Genomic DNA, 23,279 nt, shown 5'->3' on the forward strand with positions numbered 1-23,279 from the left:
ATGTACATTATAGGAAGCACCTGAAAAATTACCTCCCCAATCCTACAAACCGCTCAGCATGAGCAAATCCCTGAACAACTATTCCAGTAGGGCTACAGGCAAAAGCCCTGTCCACCCAGAACAGTTTATAGCATAGAAACCTCAGATTCCTCCTTTTTTAATGTCATCTTGGTTCACAAACTTAGTTTTGTTACTGTGAGATAACACAGAGGAAGAACATACACACTGAGGGTGTCTGCAGACAAGAAAACCTAACTTAAGCTTCAAATGACTCCAGCCCTACTGCACTAATGTGTGTCCTGAATACACAGAGAAGTTTGTTTAGAATCTTTTCCTTTAATATCCACCAGCTCTTTCTGCTTCTGAAATGATAGGCTACGTAAATGTAATCATCTCTATTTATATTTTTTTCTCTTAATGTTGGCAAGTGGGTAATGCGATATGACTTCCTTTGCACAAAATAAATTATATTTTGAGTGGGGTTTGTGATGGATTTAATTACACACATATCCAATCTCTGTCTACTAGAGTTAGGGTTGTCAATTACTTGACATCTCTTAAGGACTGGTGTGGCATGGCTAATATCTCTCTCCATTATGCTAGTGATACGGTGGCACTTAGTAAAATTAGCTCACTTTTTTATGTGCATAGGGTTTATTATATGACAAATACCCAACTCGAAGGTGATGCACTATATGCATGGTGCTATGACAAACATGAGTAAAAATTATCATTTGACTAATGATATTGATTTAGCCAAACTGGGCACGTTAATTAGAGATGAGCCAACTGGAAGCATGGTTTGATTTCCTAGCCATGTTAGAGGCAGTCTGGAGAGCGCATCCTTCATTCATCTTTCTTTTGTGGGAAAGACAACGAGCAGCAGCTGATGTGTTAGCCATGCTGGCTCATGATGGAAAAAAACAAGGCTGGAGAAAATCAATTCCCCTTGGTCTTAAAAACACCACTGCCACATTCTGGCAAACATTTAATACTGCATATACTAACCTTGACAGAAGTTTTTGTGCATTTCCTTTCCCAGCTTCACTAACAAATGGGATATGTGCTTAAATAAGGAAGGAGAATGCACTGCTACAGTGGACTTGGACCTGGGACTCTTCAGTTCAAGCCCCAGGTCTGCCACTGATTAACTGCGTGGCCCTGACCACGTCAGTATTTCTGTGTCTCATGTGTAAAACGAGGCAAAGCACACCTAGCTTAGGGTGTTAAGCAGTTTAATTCATTAGTTCAGCTAGTTAGTAGACTGCACTGAGAACCTCAGAATACCATACCCACCTGCATCTCCCCATACCCAACTGTCTGATATTTCCAAGGAAAACTTTGCCCCTGCCTTGGAATGCTTCTGAAGCAGGAAGTCTTCTGCACTGACTGCATGTGGCCATGTAGTCAGTCGGTCTCACAGGAATGTCATCAGAGAGACTCATCAAGCAACAACCTTCAACCTCCTAATGCAGGTTATTTCACAGCTGCTTATTCCACTGCAAGTGACATTTAGTAAATTGGGCTGCTGCACAGGCAGCACCCACGGGGCTGGCATGCCGTGGGAGGCCACAAAGAGTATGTGAGCCACCAATTTTTAAACCTCTAACTGCTTAAAAATATAAAAAATAACCCATCCTTCAGATTAAGAAGTCAATGATGATGCAGCGCACTAATGAAACAATATCATAATCTTCACCTTTAAGCTGCTCAGAGATATACTGTAGATAAACCCAGGGCATGTGTGTAATTGCACAGGACCAACCAAGAAATGGATAAATCTAGGGTAAATTTCTCCATGTGTTTAAATACAGGCCAGATTGTGTGTGGTTTCTGCATAAGTGCATGGAGGAAAGGAAGGTGCCGGGAACCTTTCACTGTCTTGTTCCCCATGTGCAGGGACCAGGCAGAGTTAAAGTTCCTGTGCTCCCTTGAGGGCTGCGGTAGCTTCGGGCTGGCACCCTCTTGGGTGGGTGCAGTGGGGACAAGAGCGGGGGGAATTGGAGCCATGGCCAATGTTCATTCTACACACTAGGAATGGCAGCTAGCTAGGTGCAACTGGAACAACATGCTGCACCCTTTGAAGAGTCCCTCCACCTCCATTCATTGGGGAATGCTGGGAGATAGCAGCAATGCACAATGCCTCCCAAAATAGCCCCTGACGCAATACAGTTCTAAACCAGCCCTGATCAGGGCTGCACCTTTGTGGTCCAAGCTGGGCCATAACGAAACAGCCAGGACACAGGCCTCTCCCGCCTCTCTTGCTTTCAGTGAAGTATTACATTTCCCAGCACAGACACTTGCAAGCATAGTGCCTGAATCCAGGGATGTTTCATACCAGAAAGTTAAGCAGCTAAAGAAATGCATTATAAAAGTATTAATCAAGCAAAGGGTAGGATGGAAGCCAAAAAAACCCATCCCCCGTGTCTTTCTATTAACAAATCATGTCACAACTGAGTCTGGTGAGTCATCTAGTATTACAAACACTGCACATTTATTAGCAGAAGGAGTAACAGATGGGAACAAATATGCCAAGCTGCAGGTAGCACCGTGTGATGGATATTGGTTTCTGGGGTGGCTGATGCTCCTTCTCCCATATTTTTACATAAACCAGTTTTACCATCAAACTATTTTGCAAAGGCAGCTTTGTCCAGTGTCTGGAGAATGGGATTGGGAAGTCAGGAAAATACAGTTACTTACCCTAAAGTAAGTGTAGTTCTTTGAGATGATATCATCAGTGTGCATCTCACTCCAGGTATGCATGCTCCACTGAATTTTTTTCCCCATAGAATCATAGAATATCAGGGTTGGAAGGGACCTCAGAAGGTCATCTAGTCCAGCCCCTGCTCAAAGCAGGACCAATCCCCAACTAAATCATCCCAGCCAGGGCTTTGTCAAGCCTGACCTTAAAAACCTCTTTTGAGTAACAGTGTCCATTAGGGCCGTACATATGCCCTGTCCTCTTTAAGCTCCCAGACAAGGGCATGAAGGGCAGGACTGCCATGACACTCCTTCAGTTCCCTTGCAACTCAAAGCTCAAACAGCAGGGATGCAAGGCAGGTTGTGGGATCCTCACTGACTATAACTTCTCAAAGAACCAAGATTACTGAAGGATAAGTAACCATACTTTGAGTATGGATCCCACTCTAGGTGACTGGCAAACACTATCGTCCCCAGAAGGTGGGAGTGAGGAGATTCAGCTATATCAGTCAAATGGAGATTGAAGTACTGCTCTTCCAAACTTGGCATCCATGTCAAGTGCACAGTTTCACAAAGCTCAGTGGATTGCTCCACGTGGCTGCCTTACTAATCTCAGAGATAGGTATATATCTGAAGCAGTCCAAAAATGTTTCCTGAACCCTACTGGAGTGTGCTTTCATATTTGGGGGTACAGGTTTGCTAGTCAATTTATAGCAAGTGGAAATGAATTGTGTAATCCACTGAGATTCTCTGGGATGAGACAGATTGGCCCTTTGATGTCAGAAATGGCCATGAAGAGGTAGGGAGAAAATCTGAAAGGTTTGGTCCTGTTGATGTAATAAACCAGGGTCCTGGACAACATCCATAGTACAAAATTTTGTTTCTTCTGGAAACATATGGGGCTTCAGAAAGAAGATTACTAAAATGACAGACTAGTTCAGGTGGAATTCTGAGGCCACTTTAGGGATGAATTTAGGATGTCGTTAATTCACCACTTTGTCCCTGTGCAAGGATGTTTATGATGGTCCAACCATGCGAGCTTTTAGTTCTCTTGACTCTTCATGATGGCTACAGGAAAGACCATCTTGATGATGAGATTATAACACAAGCATTCCACCAATGCTTTCAAAGAAGGCTCCTTAAGCAACAGGAGAACCACGTTAAAGTCCCATACGGGACTAGGGTCTTTGGCTGACGAGGAAGTACAGAGAAGGCCCTTGAATAATCTTGATACTGCGAGGTGTAAAAAGACCATATGTGACCACATCGGAGTAATATCATGCAGATATTACTGCCAGATGGACCTTAAGGCTAACCCTGATGCTTCAGGAGCAGCATGTAATCCAGAATTTTTGGTATTGGAATCTCAACTGGGTTCACAATGTTTTGCATTGCCCAAATGGATTTTTTCCCCCACTTCAAGGAGGAAGTCTTCCTGGTGGAGGGTTTCCAATGCTATAGAAGGATCTGATAGACTTGTAGGGATCAATCTCTGTTGGGCTTGCTCATAGTAAATATCCAGGCTGTCAGATGTAACAACGAGGGTCCTGGTGCAATATTTGACCCTGGTTTTGTGAGATCATGTCTGGACAGGTGGGAAGGCATATGGAGAGCTGGCTGGATACCTGTAGGAGATCCAACAGCCAAAATTGCCTCTGCTATTAAGAGGCTATCGTAATGACTACAGCTTTGTTCTGTCTAATATTGGATATGATCCTGGGGATCAGGGGGATTGCTTAGAAGGCACAGAGTAGTCCTTAAGACCAACAAAGCACAAAGGTGTCCAGACGGGAGCTGAGGCTCACACCTTCCCTGGAACAGAAGTCCTTGCACTGGCATTGTCCAGCCTGGCGAAAAGGTCTATGGTGGGAGTTCCCCACCAGCAGAATATTGGTTCTAGAATGGATTTCCATAGTGACCACTTGCGGCTGGCTATTGCATTCCTGTTTAGGAAGTCTATCGGGTAATTGCTGACCGCTGGTAGGTGCAGAGTTACTGGAATGACTCAATGCTGATGGTGCCATTCCCAGAAATCGATTACCTCCAGGTAGAGAGGGAATGATTGAGTGCCTCCCTGCTTGTCTATATAGTGCTTTGCTGACGTGTTGACCATCAGGATCTGCATTGTGGCATTTTGAAAGATGGGTAGGAATGCCATGCAAGCCAGTCTAGTGGCTCTCAGTACCGAGATGTTCATATGTAATTATAGATTGTCCTGAGATCACAAACCTTGCATTTGCAAGTGGCTCCACCCTGCCCCTGATGTGTCTGTGACCAGTGTCATTGTTGGGGAAGAGACTGAGAAGGGTAACCCTTTCATTACATTCAGTGGGAAGCCATCTGGCTGATGTTATAACAGACAATGGCCGGTGGTATGGCATGAGGCAGCTTCCCAAGGTTTCTATACAGCTGTCCGCCAACCCATCAAATTTGCTGATGGGTCATCCCAGAAGGTGGAGAAGGATCGATGCCCTTTGTTTTACCAGGGCATTTCCTGGCCAGGTACCTCCATTTGTCCATGGTACCCTGTGGTGTGCGGTCTCTCATGATGCAATGTCTGAGGGTGGTATGCCCTTCGATAGGGTGGAGGAATGTAGATCCCCAGAAAGCATTGGGCTGCTTTGGAATATTTCCATGCGTATAGGGCCCTACCAGTCCATTCACTGAACTGCTCTGACCCCTCGAAGGGCAAGTCTTCAATCCTGGTTCATACTTTAGGAGGGATACCTGAAGCTTGGAGACATGACACTCTACAAATGGCCACTACAGTGGTCACAGACTTGGCCTCGGTGTCAGAGGCCTCCATCACTGCCTGTACATGGCTATGAGCTGGTCTTCTTTTATAATGTGTTTCAGCTCCTCTGTTTTTGTGAAGGTGTTTGGCCAAGAAGGATGTCACCCTATCCTATGTCAAAAAGTCATATTTGGCCAGCAATGCCTGACAGCTGGCCACTCTCAACTGGAGCGAGGCTGATGAGTATGCCTTTCTTCCAGACGGATCATAGCATTTGGGATCTTTGTCCTTCAGCATGTTTTTGGTGGGTCTTGACTTCTCCTGAGCAGTTGAGACCACCAGGGAGTCAGGGTCCGGTTGGGAGTCAAAGTAATCAAAACTGGAAGTGTTTCCTGGTACCAGGTTTTGGCATATGTAGCTATTGCTGGAATAGTGTCTGGCATTTGCCACGAGGTTCTTGCTGGGTCTAGGATGACTCATTTATAAGGAGCAGGGCTGCCCTTTTCAGCCTACTGGGTCCAACGTGTGAGATGTCAAATTTGGGGGTGTTGATGGCTTCTGTGCCACTTGCTCTACAGACGTCTTCAAAGTCACCCGCCTGCTAGATGGAATGCTGCAATGTGTGGGCTTGATTGTTAGACACATCTTTGAGGTCAAATCTCCTGGCTCCAATGCCATTTGCACACACTGCTTCAGAAGATGGAGGTACAGCGTCGCATCCCTCAAGTTGCAGGTTCTTGCAGAGAAGGAGAGGCAGATCGAGCAACTGTTTGGGATGTGAGACTCTCCCAAGAAGAATAGGCATTTGCTGTGCCTCTCTTTCAGTGCAATTAGCTCATCACAGGATGTAGAAGGCTTGAAGTCTGTAGGGTTTGAGTGCACCATTCTAACAACCTGTATAGGGGGAGCTATCCAGAGGGGTTTGCAAGCAGTTTTTAGTTTGACAAACATCAGAACAGACCTGGATAGGAAGAATAAATGAACGAAGGTAATTCTGAGGTATCTCAGAGGAGTGGACTAAGCTTTTGGGAAATGTAGCCAAAGCAATCATATAGCAGACTGAACACTCACTAGCTTCCTTCTTGCTGCCAGGGGCAGTAAGAGGGAACTGTGAGAGGGTTGTAGTCATCCCACCCTTTGTGCCCTCATAGAGGAGCATGAGGTAGCACAGGGTGCAAGCATGGGCCTGACACTGCTATTCAAAAATATCTGGTCTCATCTGTCTGGGGCACATACACACCTACTGTGGGATACCACACTGACACATACTTGAAGAACTACTCCTGGGTTGTGATTCTGGTTTTGTCCGCAACTCACCAGGCAGCCTTGAGCAAGTTGCTAAAGGCCTTCTTTTCAGAGGGGTTGACTACCTGTGGCTCTTAACTTCAGCTGGAACTGTGGGTTCACAGCATCTCTGAAAATCATGGTTTTAACCTTTGTGCCTCAGTTTCCCATCTGTAAAATGGAAATGGTAATTCATACCCACCACATAGGTGGGCTGTAAACATTAGTTAGTTAAGAGCTTTAAAGTGGGTTGAAGATGTAAAATACAAGAACAATTTGATTCTTAATAATTATTATTGTTTTTCTCTAAACATTGGGATTTTGAAAGCCTTTGTTTTTTTTCCTGTAGGAAGTCTGGATCAAGTCATATATAATCTTCCCTTTAGCCTCAAATTAAGAAGTGTGCAGTCACACAGTGATTTAGCTGTCCTAATAAGACCACTGTGCTCACTACCCAGAATACAGGTGTGAAAACAGCTCCAGCAAAATAGGGGCTTCTGTTCTGACAGATGCGAAGTGCAGAGCTGAGGGTGGACAGCACCTCCCAGTATACTGCAGCAATAGGCCTTGTGTTGTGTAGGGAGCACAGCTGTGATATGAATCCACATTTAGATTTCTCTTAGACAACATTTTGTCTTTGGGAAACTAAGAAATACAACCCGACTGGGAAATGGACACATTCTCCCCCTGGAAAAAGAACCCTTTCTTCCCAAAGTCAGTATTGTAACAGATTGCATGATAAATTTACGTACCGCGACAGTCTCTTCCAGCCTCTCTTTGTTCCTTTGCTGTTACCGTGTAATACAGTGCACTCATGTGCTTGCGTGTAATTTTTTCCTGGTCTAACTACTGGGCTACTACCTGCTCAGGGTAACGTTTAAGACAGCTGCAGTAGATTACTGTGTCTGGAAGGGAAAAGTTACTGCAGATAATCCAAAATGACAGGTCTGATAAATACCACTGGGTAGATTCTGATCTTCCACATATCTGTTTTCTGATTCATAGCAGAGGAATTGCCTTTTTCAAATTCCACACACAGTAAGCACAGGCGTCCTCAAGGGAGATCCAAAACTGGTAGGCTATTATTACTGTTGTATTCAAGGGTACACCCGTAATAAGTTTCTGAATAGCTCTTTCTCCTTTAGCCAGCTTAAAAGTTTCTTCTGACCATTCTGCTGTCTCTTTGTTAATTTGATGGGGCAGCATATTCTTTTTAAAACTCCGAAGAATGAAAGTTTCAGAGTTGGATACCTGAAAGCTAGACTACTTAGATTGGTATTTAGGCACCTAAATAAAAGTGGCTTGATTTTCAGGGGTGCTGACCACTGATGATTTCTATTAAAGTCAAAAGGAGTCATGGCACTCAACTACTCTGACATTTACAAGGTCACTTTTATTCAAGTGCTGAAACAGGGATTTGAAAGGTAATATCTAACATCCAATTTTGAAAACTTTGGCCTATAGAGTCTCTTTTCATAAAATAAAATTACCATTATGCATTTTCCCTTGGCTTTACCTCAGTGAAAACTCTCTTAATATAGGCAACATTCTCCTCTGTGATCTGTACTTTCTACTGCATATTCAGTACTCGTTTTGTACCAAATTCCCATTGACATTAATCTTGGTTTGCTTCAGGTTTATGTATAGCACCATGGTATCCAAGTTTTGATCAATGGGAGTTTGGTGCATGACAGACAGAGTAGGACAATGTATTACAAGTGAAGAAATTTTTCCCTTGCTTTTACAGTTCTCAATGTACCTAGTATGAAAGTCGCCCTTTCCCAAGCTCAGCCCCTGATTTCTGCATGGAACTTGTTGCACTCATAACTGATTGCATCCAAAGAAGCAGGCTCCAACCAATTTTGAATATGCGAACACTCATTTATGCACATGAGCTGGGGATCTCAGATCTGATCTTCACATACAAAGCATGTGTGTGTCAGCTGTGTAGACACAATCACTTACATGAGCCAAAATGGTTTCCAAAATTGGAGAATGGATGGAAATTTGGCCCATCATGTCACACCCTACACATAAAAGAGGCACCTGACACCCCTCAGGTTCTCAAATCTTGTCTTTTATTCTCCTTTTAATAAGGAAGATAGTGTAATTTTTTTTCCCTGATCAATTTTGTCCACTTTCCAAGATTTCACTAATTTTCATTTTTGTGTGCGTTTTGAATGGAACTGAAATATACAATTATTTGGGCCTACTTTTTATTTAAGTATCCACATCACGTTATTCCAGTATAATGGCAAACAGCAGTTCTAAGGAGAAGTCACATTTCTGTTTTGGTTGTGGGACTACACTTAACCTTAGAGTTGCTTCAGCTTCTGCAATAACAAAGTGGTGATCAATCCAAAGGAGGGTTGTAATATTGGAGCCTAAACCACTTGACAGTGTCCCTTAGAGTCATTTTCAGATGCAATAAATGTTTTTCCTCCACTGGAGAATAGTGCACCATACCGGTCTTCTTACCTAGCAGCGCAGTCGATGGAACAGTGTCTGATGATACTTTGAGATGGAATTCCGGTCACCCACACGACACGGATCAATGGAAATCAACAGAAGATCAACGAGGAAAACAAATTAAAAAAATGAAAACAAGGTTAGCCGTATCCAACATTCAGAAGACTCAGTCCATATGTCATATTGGGAAATGTAAAAAAAAAAAAAGAAAGAAAACTAAAAAAATAAAATAAAATCTGGCACTAGTACCTGAGTAGTAGGAATTCAACAAAGATTTGCTCTGAAGGGTTTTGCTTTGGACAGAAAATGAACAAGGAGAGGATGATGCTAGGTAGGAAAGACACAAGGAAAAGACTTTAGAAACATATATATTTAGAGAGACAGAACAGGGAGAAAGTTCCTCAAAGCACATGGCAATATTGAATACATAGGGCTTATCAAAATTAAATAAATTGTTCATCTGAGCATGCATATTAACTTTATTTCACTACTATAATACTACAGGTCCCAAACATTGAAGTACTGCTATTGTAACATATAATATTTGGGAACACTGTAGACTACTATTCTATTTTTTTAATAGGAGTTGTATTTGTTGTTACACAAGAAATACATTTGTGGTTTTGGTTCAAAGAGATGGATTCCTAAAAACAACTCCCAGAAATACAAGCCACCCAAAGTTGAGTGGACTACCAATAGTAAAATAAGCCTGCTCGCTAAATGTGATATATACATTACTTATAAACTAAGACAGGAAGACACAATTTGAAGGCAATCTTTCTGTAGAAGAATGGAGGGGTGGGTAGCTTTTACATGAGACATTTTGGAAAGAGATGAACTCTCTCCAGGAGTAGAACAGGGCAGGAAAGCTTGGGGCTGCTGGTTTAGCATCAGATCACTAAAGTGGTACCTCAGCTTGGTGGCAAAAGAGGAAGCTACCCTAAGTGTGCATCTTACAGAGTATGTGCTTTTGGTACTAATAAGCCTAGGAAGCATGCACACTGTATCACACATGCCTGCTGCAGATCTAATAGCACACAAATGGTGTTAGCTGCAGCTGGAGGATGGGCTCCCTGGATACGACAAGTGGCGCCTAACTTCTCCCATTCAAGGGACGAGTTTCTCTGGGCAAGGATCAACAGATCATTTCCTTGATAATCAAAACAGATCAAGGAAGGGGGCAGGGATCAGCATTCATGTGGCACACTCACTTTTTAGATAGGTTTCAGAGTAGCAGCCGTGTTAGTCTGTATCCGCAAAAAGAACAGGAGTACTTGTGGCACCTTAGAGACTAACAAATTTATTAGAGCATAAGCTACAATACCCACCTGCTGAAGTGAAAAAACAGATTGACAGAGCCAGACGAGTACCCAGAAGTCACCTCCTACAAGACAGGCCCAACAAAGAAAATAACAGAACACCACTAGCTGTCACCTTCAGCCCCCAACTAAAACCTCTCCAGCGCATCATCAGAGATCTACAACCTATCCTGAAAGATGATCCTTTACTCTCACAGATCTTGGGAGACAGACCTGTCCTCGCTTACAGACAACCCCCCAACCTAAAGCAAATACTCACCAGCAACCACACATCACTGAACAGAACCACTAACCCAGGAACCTATCCTTGTAACAAACCCCGATGCCAACTCTGTCCACATATCTATTCAAGTGACATCATCATAGGACCTAATCACATCAGCCATACCATCAGGGGCTCGTTCACCTGCACATCTACCAATGTGATATATGCCATCATGTGCCAGCAATGCCCCTCTGCCATGTACATTGGCCAAACCGGACAGTCTCTACGCAAAAGAATTAATGGACATAAATCTGACATCAGGAATCATAATACTCAAAAACCAGTGGGAGAACACTTTAACCTGTCTGGTCATTCAGTGACAGACCTGCGGGTGGCTATATTACAACAGAAAAACTTCAAAAACAGACTCCAAGCAGAGACTGCTGAGCTGGAATTGATATGCAAACTAGACACAATCAACAAAGGATTGAATAAGGACTGGGAATGGCTGAGCCATTACAAACATTGAATCTATCTCCCCTTGTAAGTATTCTCACACGTCTTATCAACCTGTCTGTACTGGGCTAGCTTGATTATCACTTCAAAAGTTTTTTTTCTCTTACTTAATTGGCCTCTCAGAGTTGGTAAGACAACTCCCACCTGTTCATGCTCTCTGTATGTGTGTATATATATCTCCTCAATATATGTTCCATTCTATATGCATCCGAAGAAGTGGGCTGTAGTCCACGAAAGCTTATGCTCTAATAAATTTGTTAGTCTCTAAGGTGCCACAAGTACTCCTGTTCTTTTCACTTTTTAGATAGTCAATTTATGGAGCTGGCTTATACATGGATCAGCTTAAATGTGAATATTTATGGCAACCAATCATTTCTAAGGGCATTTTTTTGTAATCCTTTCTCATTTATTCCTATAGTGACAAATAATGACCTCCTTTTCACTGTGATGGGAAACAAACGAATACAAAATCTCAGTACATCAAAAAGATGCCAATAGATTAAACAGAAATAACTATTCCATAATACAATAAAAGTAGATAAAATTCAATATGCATCAAAGTAAATTTCAGATTCAATTTCTACATCTCCAGAGTAAACATTACTGACAAATTTATAAACACTCATAATTTTTTTTCCATGGGGTGGATATAAGTATTCACTAGTCTAGAAAATTTCAAGTGGAATTTGTAGAATTGCCTACTAAACAGATTACATCACCCAGTGAAAGCACCTGCAGTTTTCTCAATATAACACTTTTCTGTTGCTGTGTTGTTCATTGGCATCTGCAGTTTATAACATACCAGCTGACATAATGGGGGGTAAGTGAACTGTCTCACAGATTGGCCTCCTGAAGTTCTTCACCAGCTACCTTTAGGATATGATGCATGCCTCTTTTTTGGGACTCCTATCCCTGCTGTCTGGCTGTTGTATTTTGCTACCCCTATTCATCCTCATGTGTTAACTGGGAAGCATCCACTTCTACAGAAGGGAAACTGAGGTATAGAAAGTTTATGTGACTTTCTTAAGATCAGGCAGCAAGTCAGTAGCAAACTGGGGAGTGGAACTCAAGTTTTCTAAGCTCCAGGAGCCTATGTAAAATCACTGGATCACACTGCCTTTGCATTAGTTCAGCATAAGGTACTTACATATCTATGGATAGAAGCCTAATACATATTTAAGTAAATTTAACAAAAACGTTTCTTCATTTATGTTCAGTGAAACAGAGAAGAATGGTAAGAAGGGGATGTTAATGCTTTTGGGTGTGGAGGGAGGAAACAAACAACAAAAGGCCAGATTTTCAAAGCTCTTTTTCAATGGGAGATCTGCACAGAACATTTGGGCATTGGCACAAACCAGTCAAGCAGTCGCTTGCATAAGCAGATAGTTGTGTGCGCAGTTATCCAACCAGAGGGGTTTCACAGGCACAACTGATATGTACATATTGCATGAAGCTCATCCAGATGAGTTTCAACCCAATGCAGAGGGCCAGCACAAAGCATATGCACCAGCTAAATCCTGTTAAGCCCTCTAAGGTGGTGTGTGGACCTTGTACTGGATCATTACACAGGGGTCAATTTCACATCCAGTTTAGAGATCTTTGAAAATCTTGTCCCCAAAAATGACATGGATTTTGCAGAGAATGTTTAGATTAATTAAAAGGCAGCTGATATTGTGGCCTAATCAAACTTGCCAGCACCCCTTCACTCTGGGTATTCTTCTCTGTCTCCATGATGGTTTTCATGATATACAGCTTTATTTATTTATTTTAAATCATTTCCATTATCCTGTAAGTCACTGTGTTATGTGCAGCAGGATGCACCCAACTGGAAGTAGAAGTTGCATATGGGCACAGATAAGAATTAGATTTTGATGTCGTAGTCTACTTTGAGTGACAGTATGTCTCAAGTCCCCTTGGATCTGCTTCCTTATAAGTTCACAAAGGAAAAACACAAGTGAGGTGTGAGCAGAGAATAAGCATGTCTGACTAGACCCGGGATGAAAGATAATCCTTAACATCCTCTGAGGCATTTACCTATATGCTCCTTTCATGGCCTTGCTCTTGCTATTAGACAGGATAATTTTATGACCACACCAGAAATCATTAACGCAAGACAGGGTTCCACTGTGCTCCCCCATCCTGCTCATTGCTTCTCACTTTGTACTTCTAATGCTCCTTGTGGGTGATGGATATTCAACTGAATGCCACTTTGCTCCCTAAATTAATGCTTGAATAGTTAAACAAACATTAACAAACTGTTAGCCTTTACACAAATATCTCATTTTTTAGCCATCTAGTCCCTGGATGTCACGGCCAAGCTGGTTGCCCTGGTGATGTAACATTCACCTCTGGACCAGCCCTGCATTATCTATGATACTATGACATTCCTTCATTGTGGTGTCAGAAAAGTGGTGCCTTTGTGAAGGATGTATTATTAGTATATCATTGTTCAGATGATGTGCTGCCTGCCCTGTCACATTGATGGGACTGACAGACTACATGAGATACCTTCTCAGTAATAACCCAGTGTGCACCTTGTTGGACACTTCACAGATGCTAGGGGATAATTTTAGCTCCCACCATGTCTGTTCTTCCTTGTCACTTCTTTTCAGCAGCACTCCTGCACTGAGCTGATACCTTGTGCTGTGTCTCACAGGGGAAAATGGCACTTTCAAGATGATCTTTTATACTAAGGAGCAGTCTCAAATATAAACAGACTCAATCAGTTCCTTTTCCTGGGATTAGCATAAAACTTTCCTTTACACATTTGGGCAATAAATAGAAGATGGATGGCCTGAATCACCTCTGTATTATTCCAATATAAACCTGGAACAGCTGGAATAATACTACAGTCAGTCCAGCCTGTTGCATTTTTATTTTCAACTAAGTTTTATTAATGCTCTCCTACAGGGCTGAGTAAACAGGTCAGTTCTCTAAGTCCTTACCTAGTTAAGCCTCCCATTAATTTCAACAGGAGTTACGCCTGCAGAAGGGCTGTATGATTAAACAACAACAATAAAAGGAGTACGCAATCTAATAATAGCCCATCTTCTGCTGCTCTTTCAGCAGATCCTGCACTGCCTCTTCCAGTCCACAGGAGACAGCCCTCACTCTGGGACTATGTGCTACCAACCAGTGCATAGGGCTTGTGTTGGCCCTCTACACGGGGCTAAGTTTCACCCCAAGAAGATATATACTTAAGGAAATGCACTTTCTTGCTCATGTATGAAACTGATACTTTAAAGGGAGAAACCACTTTCATAAGTATCATCTGGGAGCTTTAAAAACACTTGTATCTAGAGCACTGAGACTTGGTGTTGGGAGATATGCATTTCTACAGAATGATGGAAGATGAGTTACGCTAAATGTACCTTTTGCTGAGGAGTACGGCTATGTTCGGCTGAATCAGGTGGCACCACCTCAAATACAAACTTGCATTCAAAAAGCAAGTAAATGCTTTGCTGCTGTGATATGCCAGGGCTGCTAAGGAAAATGCATCAGGATAGGTTGTGACAATCCACTGTGATTTCTATGTAATGGCAAAAGAGTGTGGCAGCACAGATGCTGGGGTGGAGGTGCAGTTGGCTAAGTTACAGTGTTGTATCAGTTTAATATCTGACACGTCCAGTGGGTTACTATCCTGCCGTTGCGTAGGGATGGATTTAATCTAACAAGACTTTTTTCTCTGTGATCATCAAAAGAATATTAAGGGCCAGGTTTAAACTGACAAAAGCAAAGTTCAGGAGGACAGTTGGGGCTAAAGGTAGAAGGAGAAAAGAGCAGAAACACTTGCCCAGCTGTCTCCACCATTCTCCAAATGTGCAAAACCCCACGTTTGCAGGCACAGATGGGAGAATTGCAAACCTAACTACTCATTTACATGCTCAATTACTGGAACTGTGCATAGAAATGTTCTTCCTCCCAGGGGCAGTAGGTGAAGGAACATATTGGTGAGTGAAGCAGGGGCTGAGGCGCGCCATTTAAAGTGGGAGGGCCACATGGGGGAGGTTGGGTCCTGCTCCAGGGGTGTGATACACGGGGTGCCAGCTCTTGCCCCCGGGGTTGGTTGGGTGCTGTCCCCATGGCTTGGGAGGCCCCATCCCCAGGAAGGGGTCAGGTGTTGCCTCAAGGGGGTTGGAGAGGAAGCCCGTCCTGCACTTACCCTGCAGCAGCTCCTGTCCTGTGGAGCTGGCCTGTCTTCTCACTCTGGCCTGTCAGCTGTTGCCTCCATGTGCAGGTGAGGCCCTCCCCCAACAATGCTTTGCCCTGTCCCACTCCTTCCTGTTGCTGCCAGATCACCTGCCTCCAGCTGGGCTGTGACAGGCCAAAAAATGGTTGGGCCCGGGACAGCCTGGCTCCACAGTCTATAGGGTGGAAGCTTTTGTGTCCTCCTTGACAAATCCCCTACCTTCCATTTTGAACATACACTGTTGGGCAGGGCTTATCTAAACAAGCTGGGTGGCTACCTACCATAAAGCAGAGTTCAGTGCACTGTTCAGTGGTGCGTTGAAAATAACAGTAAGCTATCTAAATTCCTACCTGCCACAGGGGGCTACAACAGTGGTACCCTCAACTCATCTAATAACATTGTCAATCTTTCCAACCACACACTTAGCCCAGCAGAAGAGTCTGTCCTATCTCGGGGATTCTCTTTCTGTCCCACCATCCCCACGAACACGATACAGTTCTGCGGTGATCTGGAAGCCTACTTTCATCGTCTCCGACTCAAGGAATATTTTCAACGCACCACTGAACAGTGCACTGACCCACAGGAACCCTCCTACCAACACTACAAGAAGAAGAACTCTGTGTGGACTCCTCCTGACGGTCGAAATGACAGCCTGGACCGCTACATAGAGTGCTTCCGCAGACGTGCACAGGCTGAAATTGTGGACAAACAACATCACTTATCCCATAACCTCAGCCGTACGGAACGCAATGCCATCCACAGCCTCAGAAACAACTCTGACATTATCATCAAAGGGGCTGACAAAGGAGGTGCTGTAGTCATAATGAACAGGTCAGATTATGAACAGGAGGCTGCCAGGCAACTCTCCAAGACCACATTCTACAGGCCACTATCCTCTGATCCCACTGAGGAATACCAAAAGAAACTACATCATCTGCTGAAGAAATTCCCAGCTACAGTACGGGAACAAATCTACATGGACACAGCCCCAGAACCCCGACCAGGGGTATTCTATCTGCTACCCAAGATCCATAAACCCGGAAACCCTGGACGCCCCATCATCTCAGGCATTGGCACTCTTACAGCAGGATTATCTGGCTATTTGGACTCTCTCCTCAGACCCTACGCTACCAGCACTCCCAGCTATCTTCGAGACACCACCGACTTCCTAAGGAAACTACAATGCATTGGTGTTCTTCCTGAAAACACCATCCTGGCCACCATGGATGTAGAAGCACTTTACACCAATATTCCACATGAGGATGGACTACAAGCTGTCAGGAACAGTATCCCTGAGGAGGCCACAGCACCCCTGGTGGCTGAGCTTTGTGACTTTGTCCTCACCCACAACCACTTCAGATTTGGGGACAACTTATACCTTCAAGTCAGTGGTACTGCTATGGGTACCCGCATGGCCCCACAGTATGCCAACATTTTTATGGCTGACTTAGAACAATGCTTCCTCAGCTCTCGTCCCCTAGTGCCCCTCCTCTACTTGCGCTACATTGATGACATCTTCATCATCTGGACCCACGGAAAGGAGGCCCTTGAAGAATTCCACCTAGACTTCAACAATTTTCACCCCACCATCAACCTCAGCCTGGACCAGTCCACACAGGAGATCCACTTCCTGGACACTACAGTGCAAATAAGTGATGGTCACATAAACCCCACCCTATACTGGAAGCCTATTGACCGCTATACGTCCCTACATGCCTCCAGCTTCCATCCAAGACACATCACACGATCCATTGTCTACAGCCAAGCCCTAAGATACAACCGAATTTGCTCCAACCCCTCAGACAGAGACAAACACCTACAAGATCTTTATCAAGCTTTCTTAAAACTGCAATACCCACCTGGGGAAGCGAGGAAACAGATTGACAGAGCAAGACGGGTACCCAGAAATCACCTACTACAGGACAGGCCCAACAAGGACAATAATAGAACACCACTGGCCATCACATACAGCCCCCAGCTAAAACCTCTCCAGCGCATTATCCACGATCTACAACCTATCCTGGAAAATGATCCCTCACTCTCACAGACCTTGGGAGGCAGGCCAGTCCTCGCTTACAGACAACCCCCCAACCTGAAGCAAATATCACCAGCAACTACACACCACACCACAGAAACACCAACCCAGGAACCAATCCCTGTAGCAAACCTCGTTGTCTACTCTGTCCCCATATCTACTCTGGCGACACCATCAGAGGACCCAACCACATCAGCCACACCATCAAGGGCTCATTCACCTGCACATCTACTAATGTTATATATGCCATCATGTGCCAGCAATGCCCCTCTGCCATGTACATTGGCCAAACCGGATAGTCCCTCCGCAAAAGAATAAATGGACACAAATCGGACATCAGGAATGGTAACATACAAAAGCCAGTAAGTGAACACTTCAATCTCCCTGGTCATTCTATTAAGATTTAAAAGTCACTATCATTGAACAAAAAAACTTCAGAAACAGACTTCAAAGAGAAACAGCAGAACTAAAATTCATTTGCAAATTTAACACCATTAATCTGGGCTCGAATAGGGACTGGGAATGGCTGGCTCATTACAGAAGCAGCTTTTCCTCTCCTGGAATTGACACCTCCTCATCTATTATTGGGAGTGGACTACATCCACCCTGATTGAACTGGCCCTGTCAACACTGGTACTCCACTTGCGAAGTATCTCCCTGCTGTCCATGTGTCAGTATATAATGCCTGCATCTGTAACTTTCACTCTATGCATCTGAAGAAGTGAGGTTTTTACCCACAAAAGCTTATGCCCAAATAAATCTGTTAGTCTTTAAGGTGCCACCAGACTCCTTGTTGTTTTTGTAGACACAGACTAACACGGCTACCCCCTGATACTTTTCTCATCCATGTTATCCGAGCCAGAACAATAAATTACCTACTTTAGCATGGGTACTGAACTACACAGGACACAATTTACCTCTGTACCAACCAGCCAGGATGCCTCAGCATCCTGAACTTGGCAAAGAAGAGTGTTGAGAGATTATGAACCCTTACTGATAATTATTTCTGATGGTCCTGAAAAAATCCAGCTCAATATTTACATGGAAGTGTGCCAAAGAATGGATATTGGCTAAACTTACAATGATGTCAGACAAGTGGAGGACTCAGTGATTATAAGTCATAAAAATCTTTAGGAATGCTCTTTGCAAAATTAGTCACAATGCATTCTCTATAGCCATTTTTACAGATGAATGATTCCGCAGCTTTAATTGTTTTTTTTCAAAATACCCAAAAGTGATGAGACCATATTACAGACTCAGTTCTTACCATATTTCATTTGCTGGCCAGAAACATAATAGAATGCTATTTGTTTAAATATTTTTGGATGTTTTCTACATTTTCATATATATTTATTTCAATTACAATACAGAATACAAAAAGTGTACTTTATAGTTTACAGTTATTTTTATTACATGTATTTGCACTGTAAAAAAACACAAGAAATAGTATTTTTCAATTCACCTAATACAAGTCCTGTAGTGCCATCTCTATCATGAAAGTTTAACTTACAAATGTAGAATTATGTACCAAAAAAACTGCATTCAAAAACAAAACAATGTAAAATTTAGAGCCTGCAAGTCCAGGCAGTCCTACCTCTTGTTCAGCCAATCGCTCAGACAAACAAGTTTGTTTACATTTTCAGGAGATAATGCTGCCCGCTTCTAGTTTACAATGTCACCTGAATGTGAGAACAGGCGTTCTCATGGCACTGTTGTAGCTGGAGTGGCAAGATATTTATGTGCCAGCTGTGCTAAAGATTCATATTCCTTTCATGTTTCAACCACCATTCCAGGGGACATGTGTCCATGCTGACGGGTTCTGCTCGATAACAATTCAAAGCAAATGCGGACCGACGCATGTTCATTTTCCTTATCTGAGTCAGATGCCACCAGCACAAGGTTGATTTTCTTTTTTGGTGGTTCGGGTTCTATAGTTCCCGCATTGGAGTGTTGCTCTTTTAAGACTTCTGAAAGCATGCTCCATACCTTGTCCCGCTCAGATTTTGGAAGGCACTTCAGATTCTTAAACCTTAGGTTGAGTGCTGTAACTATCTTTAGAAATCTCACATTGGTACCTTCTTTACGTTTTGTCAAATCTACAGTGAAAGTGTTCTTAAAATGAACAACATGTGCTGGGTCATCATCCGAGACTGCTATAACATGAAATATATGCTGAATGTGGGTAAAACAGAGCAGGGGACATAATATTCTCCCCCAAAGAGTTCAGGCACAAATTTAATTAACACATTATTTTTTTCATGAGTATGGAAGCATGTCCCCTGGAATGGTGGCCGAAGCATGAAGGGGCATACGAATGTTTAGCATATCTGGCACGTGAAATACCTTTCAATGCCAGCTACAAAAAATGCAAATGCCCGTTCTCACTTTCTGGTGACATTGTAAATAAGAAGAGGGTAGCATTATCTCCTGTAAATGTAAACAAACTTGTTTGTCTTAGCAATTGGCCGAACAAGAAGTAGGACTGGGTGGATTTGTAGACTCTGAAGTTTTACATTGTTTTGTTTTTGAGTGCAGTTATGTAACAAAAAATAAATAAATCTACATTTGTAAGTTGCACTTTCACAACAAAGAGACTGCAGTATGGTACTGAGTGTGAGTGAAAAATACTATTTCTTTTGTTTATAATTTTTACAGTGCAAATATTTGTAATTAAAACATACACTTTGATTTCAATTACAACACAGAATACAATATACACGAGAATGGAGAAACACATCCAAAAATATTTAATAAATTTCAATTGGTATTCTATTGTTTAACAGTGTGATTAAAACTGCAATTAATCACAATTAATTTTTCTAGTAACGATTAATTTTTTGAGTTAATTGAATGAGTTGACTGCGATTAATTGACAACCCTCCTATCCATCTTACTAAGATGACTATCACCAAGTTATCCTCTCCTTGCCTGATTTACAAAGATGCTCAGCACCATCAGGACCCTTTGACTTCAGCGTAAGATAGAGGTAGTCATCTTCTTTGAAAAATCAGGTCATATATTCAAGTGAATATTAGTATTGGAGAATCACTGCACTGCCAGCTTTGGAGAATGAAGTCTCTATTTATTGCAGGTATATTGCAGACAGTGGCAGTGCAGGCAAATATGACCTGCCTTGGAGAAACCACAGTTGTGGGTGAAAGAGGAATCGTCTCTCTAGTCTGTTCAGTCTGAGACTGCAAAAAAGAGTGTAGACTTTTTGTTGTTGTTGGTAATATGGACACTTGTTCTGTAAGAACTAGAGGGAGACCACTAAAACATTCCACTAAGGTTACTGAAGAATTATCAGATAGTTTCAGTGGCTGGTTGGTACTGAAACCAGTAGGCCAAAAGTCAAAGATTTTAAATGACATTCCTAACATACAGCTTGAAAACTGATTTAAGAACAAGAGTTTTCGGATGTGCTATGGTTTCACCTGTAACTATTGCTTCTGAAAAGTGTTTGCTTTGCATCTATATAGAGCTTTCCATCTAAATGGCTTGGCGTGGTTTACTAACATTAACTAACTAAAGTTTACTGCACCCTTATGAGGAATGGAATGAGGAAAAGAGAGCAAAACCCAGACCTCCTTAGTCCCCACTCTCTTCCTTAACTTCAAAATCAGCCTTTTCTCACATAACAATTTAGTGCAGCAAAAACTGTTTCACTCTAAGATCTACTTGGGGATTTGATCTCAGTAGCCCAACATGAGCAAGAATTATTCCATTAGACCAAACAGCCATTCCCCTTATCTATCATGCGGTATAATTATTTAAACATCTCTTGTAAATTCTTCCAAGTAGATTTAGAGTCGGAGGGAGTCCTCTCCACCTGTCTGACATTTAACTTGGGGCAGTCACAGAGAAATCTCAGATTGGAGTGTCAGACCTCTTTCTAGCAGCACTCCAGCCATTAACTGTACCCTTTTAATTTCTAATACTTACATCTTGTGCCCATGGAAATAGATACTTTTAAGTATCTACAGCTCTCAAAAGGGGAGGTATCCATTGCAAGCAAGTTAAACTTACTGAATCCATTAACATCTTGACAGCTGGAAGAAAAAGCTTCTTCATTGTGAACTGCACTGAGTTTGGTGGTGTTCTTGTCGGAAGTAGCAACGGGACCCATCTCTCTCTGAGTGCTGCTTTGAGTCTCCTTCTGCTTCTTCGCTAGTTTCCTTTAAGGTGTTTTGAAGAGGGGAGAAATCATGGTCAGTTTCTTTCATTAACAACAAAGCAAAAGAGAGAAAAAAATATCCTTTTTACCTTTCCTTCTTGGACTGACATACAGGACTCATTGCAAAGGGCAAGAAAGTGAAAGATTCAGCTTTAAAATAGCTGAAGGGAGTGTGATAAATGCAGAGACCTAAGCCTTTGAAACCACATACAACACATCCCCACAGTAATCACTAGCAAAGGAGAGACTGATCTTACTCACACCAACAATGTAGTTACAAGGGCAATCTAATAAGGCCTCTGGAACTGATGTCAGTCGTGCAAGGAAGAGCAGAAGGCATCAAAATGGACAATGGTTTGTGCAATTCAATATGGGGACAGGGGGTTGCCAGAATCCATGTTAGGTGGGCACCTAAATCCAGTCTGGAATTTCCCTTTGATTGTCCCCACTTAAAAGTGGGACATAACATGAAGTCCACATTAGTGTCCGATAGGCAGAGGAGGAGTTTCTTTGTGCACCCAGGTAGAATAGTGAGGAAAGGAACCTGTACTGGACTGAAGTACCTACCTGAAATGGGCTCAGGACAAGACAGACATTAAAGAATGTGACCTGTGAGAGGTAGAAGCCATTTTAAAAATCACTATCTCCAGCTATGTCTATGCTACCGTAGTGTCTGTATCTTTTCTGAGTCCAAGGATATGACAAAGCCACTGGCATAAAGCGAACTAGCGCCAGCTCTGAACACTCAGTGACAAACCTATAAGAACATAAGAACGGCCCTACTGGGTCAGACCAAAGGTCCATCTAGCCCAGTATCCTGTCTACCGATCAATGCCAGGTGTCCCAGAAGAACAGGTAATCATCAAGTGATCCATCCCCTGTCACTCATTCCCAGCTTCTGGCAAACAGAGGCTAAGGACACCATTCCTGCCCATCCTGGCTAATAGCCATTGATGGACCTATAATCCATGAATTTATCTAGTTCTTTTTTGAACTCTGTTATGGTCTTGGCCTTCACAACATCCTCTGGCAGGTTGACTGTGCGTTGTGTGAAGAATTACTTCCTTTTATTTGTTTTAAACCTGCTGCCTATTAATTTCATTTGATGACCCCTAGTTCTTGTGTTATGAGAAGTAATAAACAACACTTCCTTAACTACTTTCTCTACACCAGTCATGATTTTATAGACCTCAATCATATCTCCCCTTAGCCATCTCTTTTCCAAGCTGAAAAGTGCCAGTCGTATTAATCTTTCCTCATACGGAAGCCGTTCCATACCCCTAATAATTTTTGTTGCCCTTTTCTGAACCTTTTCCAATTCCAATATATCTTTTTTGAGATGAGGCGACCACATCTGCACACAGTATTCAAGATGTGGGCATACTATGGATTTATATAGAGGCAACATGATATTTTCTGTCCTATTATCTATCCCTTTCATAATTATTCCCAGCATTCTGTTTGCTTTTTTGACTGCCGCTGTACATTGAATGGATGTTTTCAGAGAACTATCCACAATAACTCCAAGATCTCTTTCTTGAGTGATAACAGCTAATTATGCCCCATCATTTTATATGTATAGTTGGGATTATGTTTTCCAATGTGCATTACTTCACAGTTATCAACATTAAATTTCATCTGCCATTTTGTTGCC

At 42.7% G+C, this 23,279-nt stretch overlaps 1 protein-coding gene across 6 annotated transcripts in view; it reads right to left on the reverse strand.

Moving 5' to 3' along the window:
- PTPRT (protein tyrosine phosphatase receptor type T) overlaps window positions 1–23,279 on the reverse strand; it is a 736,092-nt gene that overhangs the window by 61,234 nt on the left and 651,579 nt on the right. For 4 of the 6 annotated variants that reach the window (XM_005295345.3, XM_005295344.3, XM_005295348.3 and 1 more), the window contains 3 exons: window positions 21,478–21,626; window positions 9,437–9,514; window positions 9,197–9,232 (listed from right to left, as the gene is read on the reverse strand). In XM_005295345.3, coding sequence (XP_005295402.1) covers window positions 9,197–9,232; window positions 9,437–9,514; window positions 21,478–21,626 — 263 coding nt within the window. The remainder of the gene's footprint in view (window positions 1–9,196; window positions 9,233–9,436; window positions 9,515–21,477; window positions 21,627–23,279) is intronic. The other 2 variants (XM_005295347.3, XM_065565815.1) reach the window with 1 other exon arrangement.

Source organism: Chrysemys picta, chromosome 13 (assembly GCF_011386835.1).
Source record: "Chrysemys picta bellii isolate R12L10 chromosome 13, ASM1138683v2, whole genome shotgun sequence".
NCBI classification, from domain to species: domain Eukaryota; kingdom Metazoa; phylum Chordata; order Testudines; family Emydidae; genus Chrysemys; species Chrysemys picta.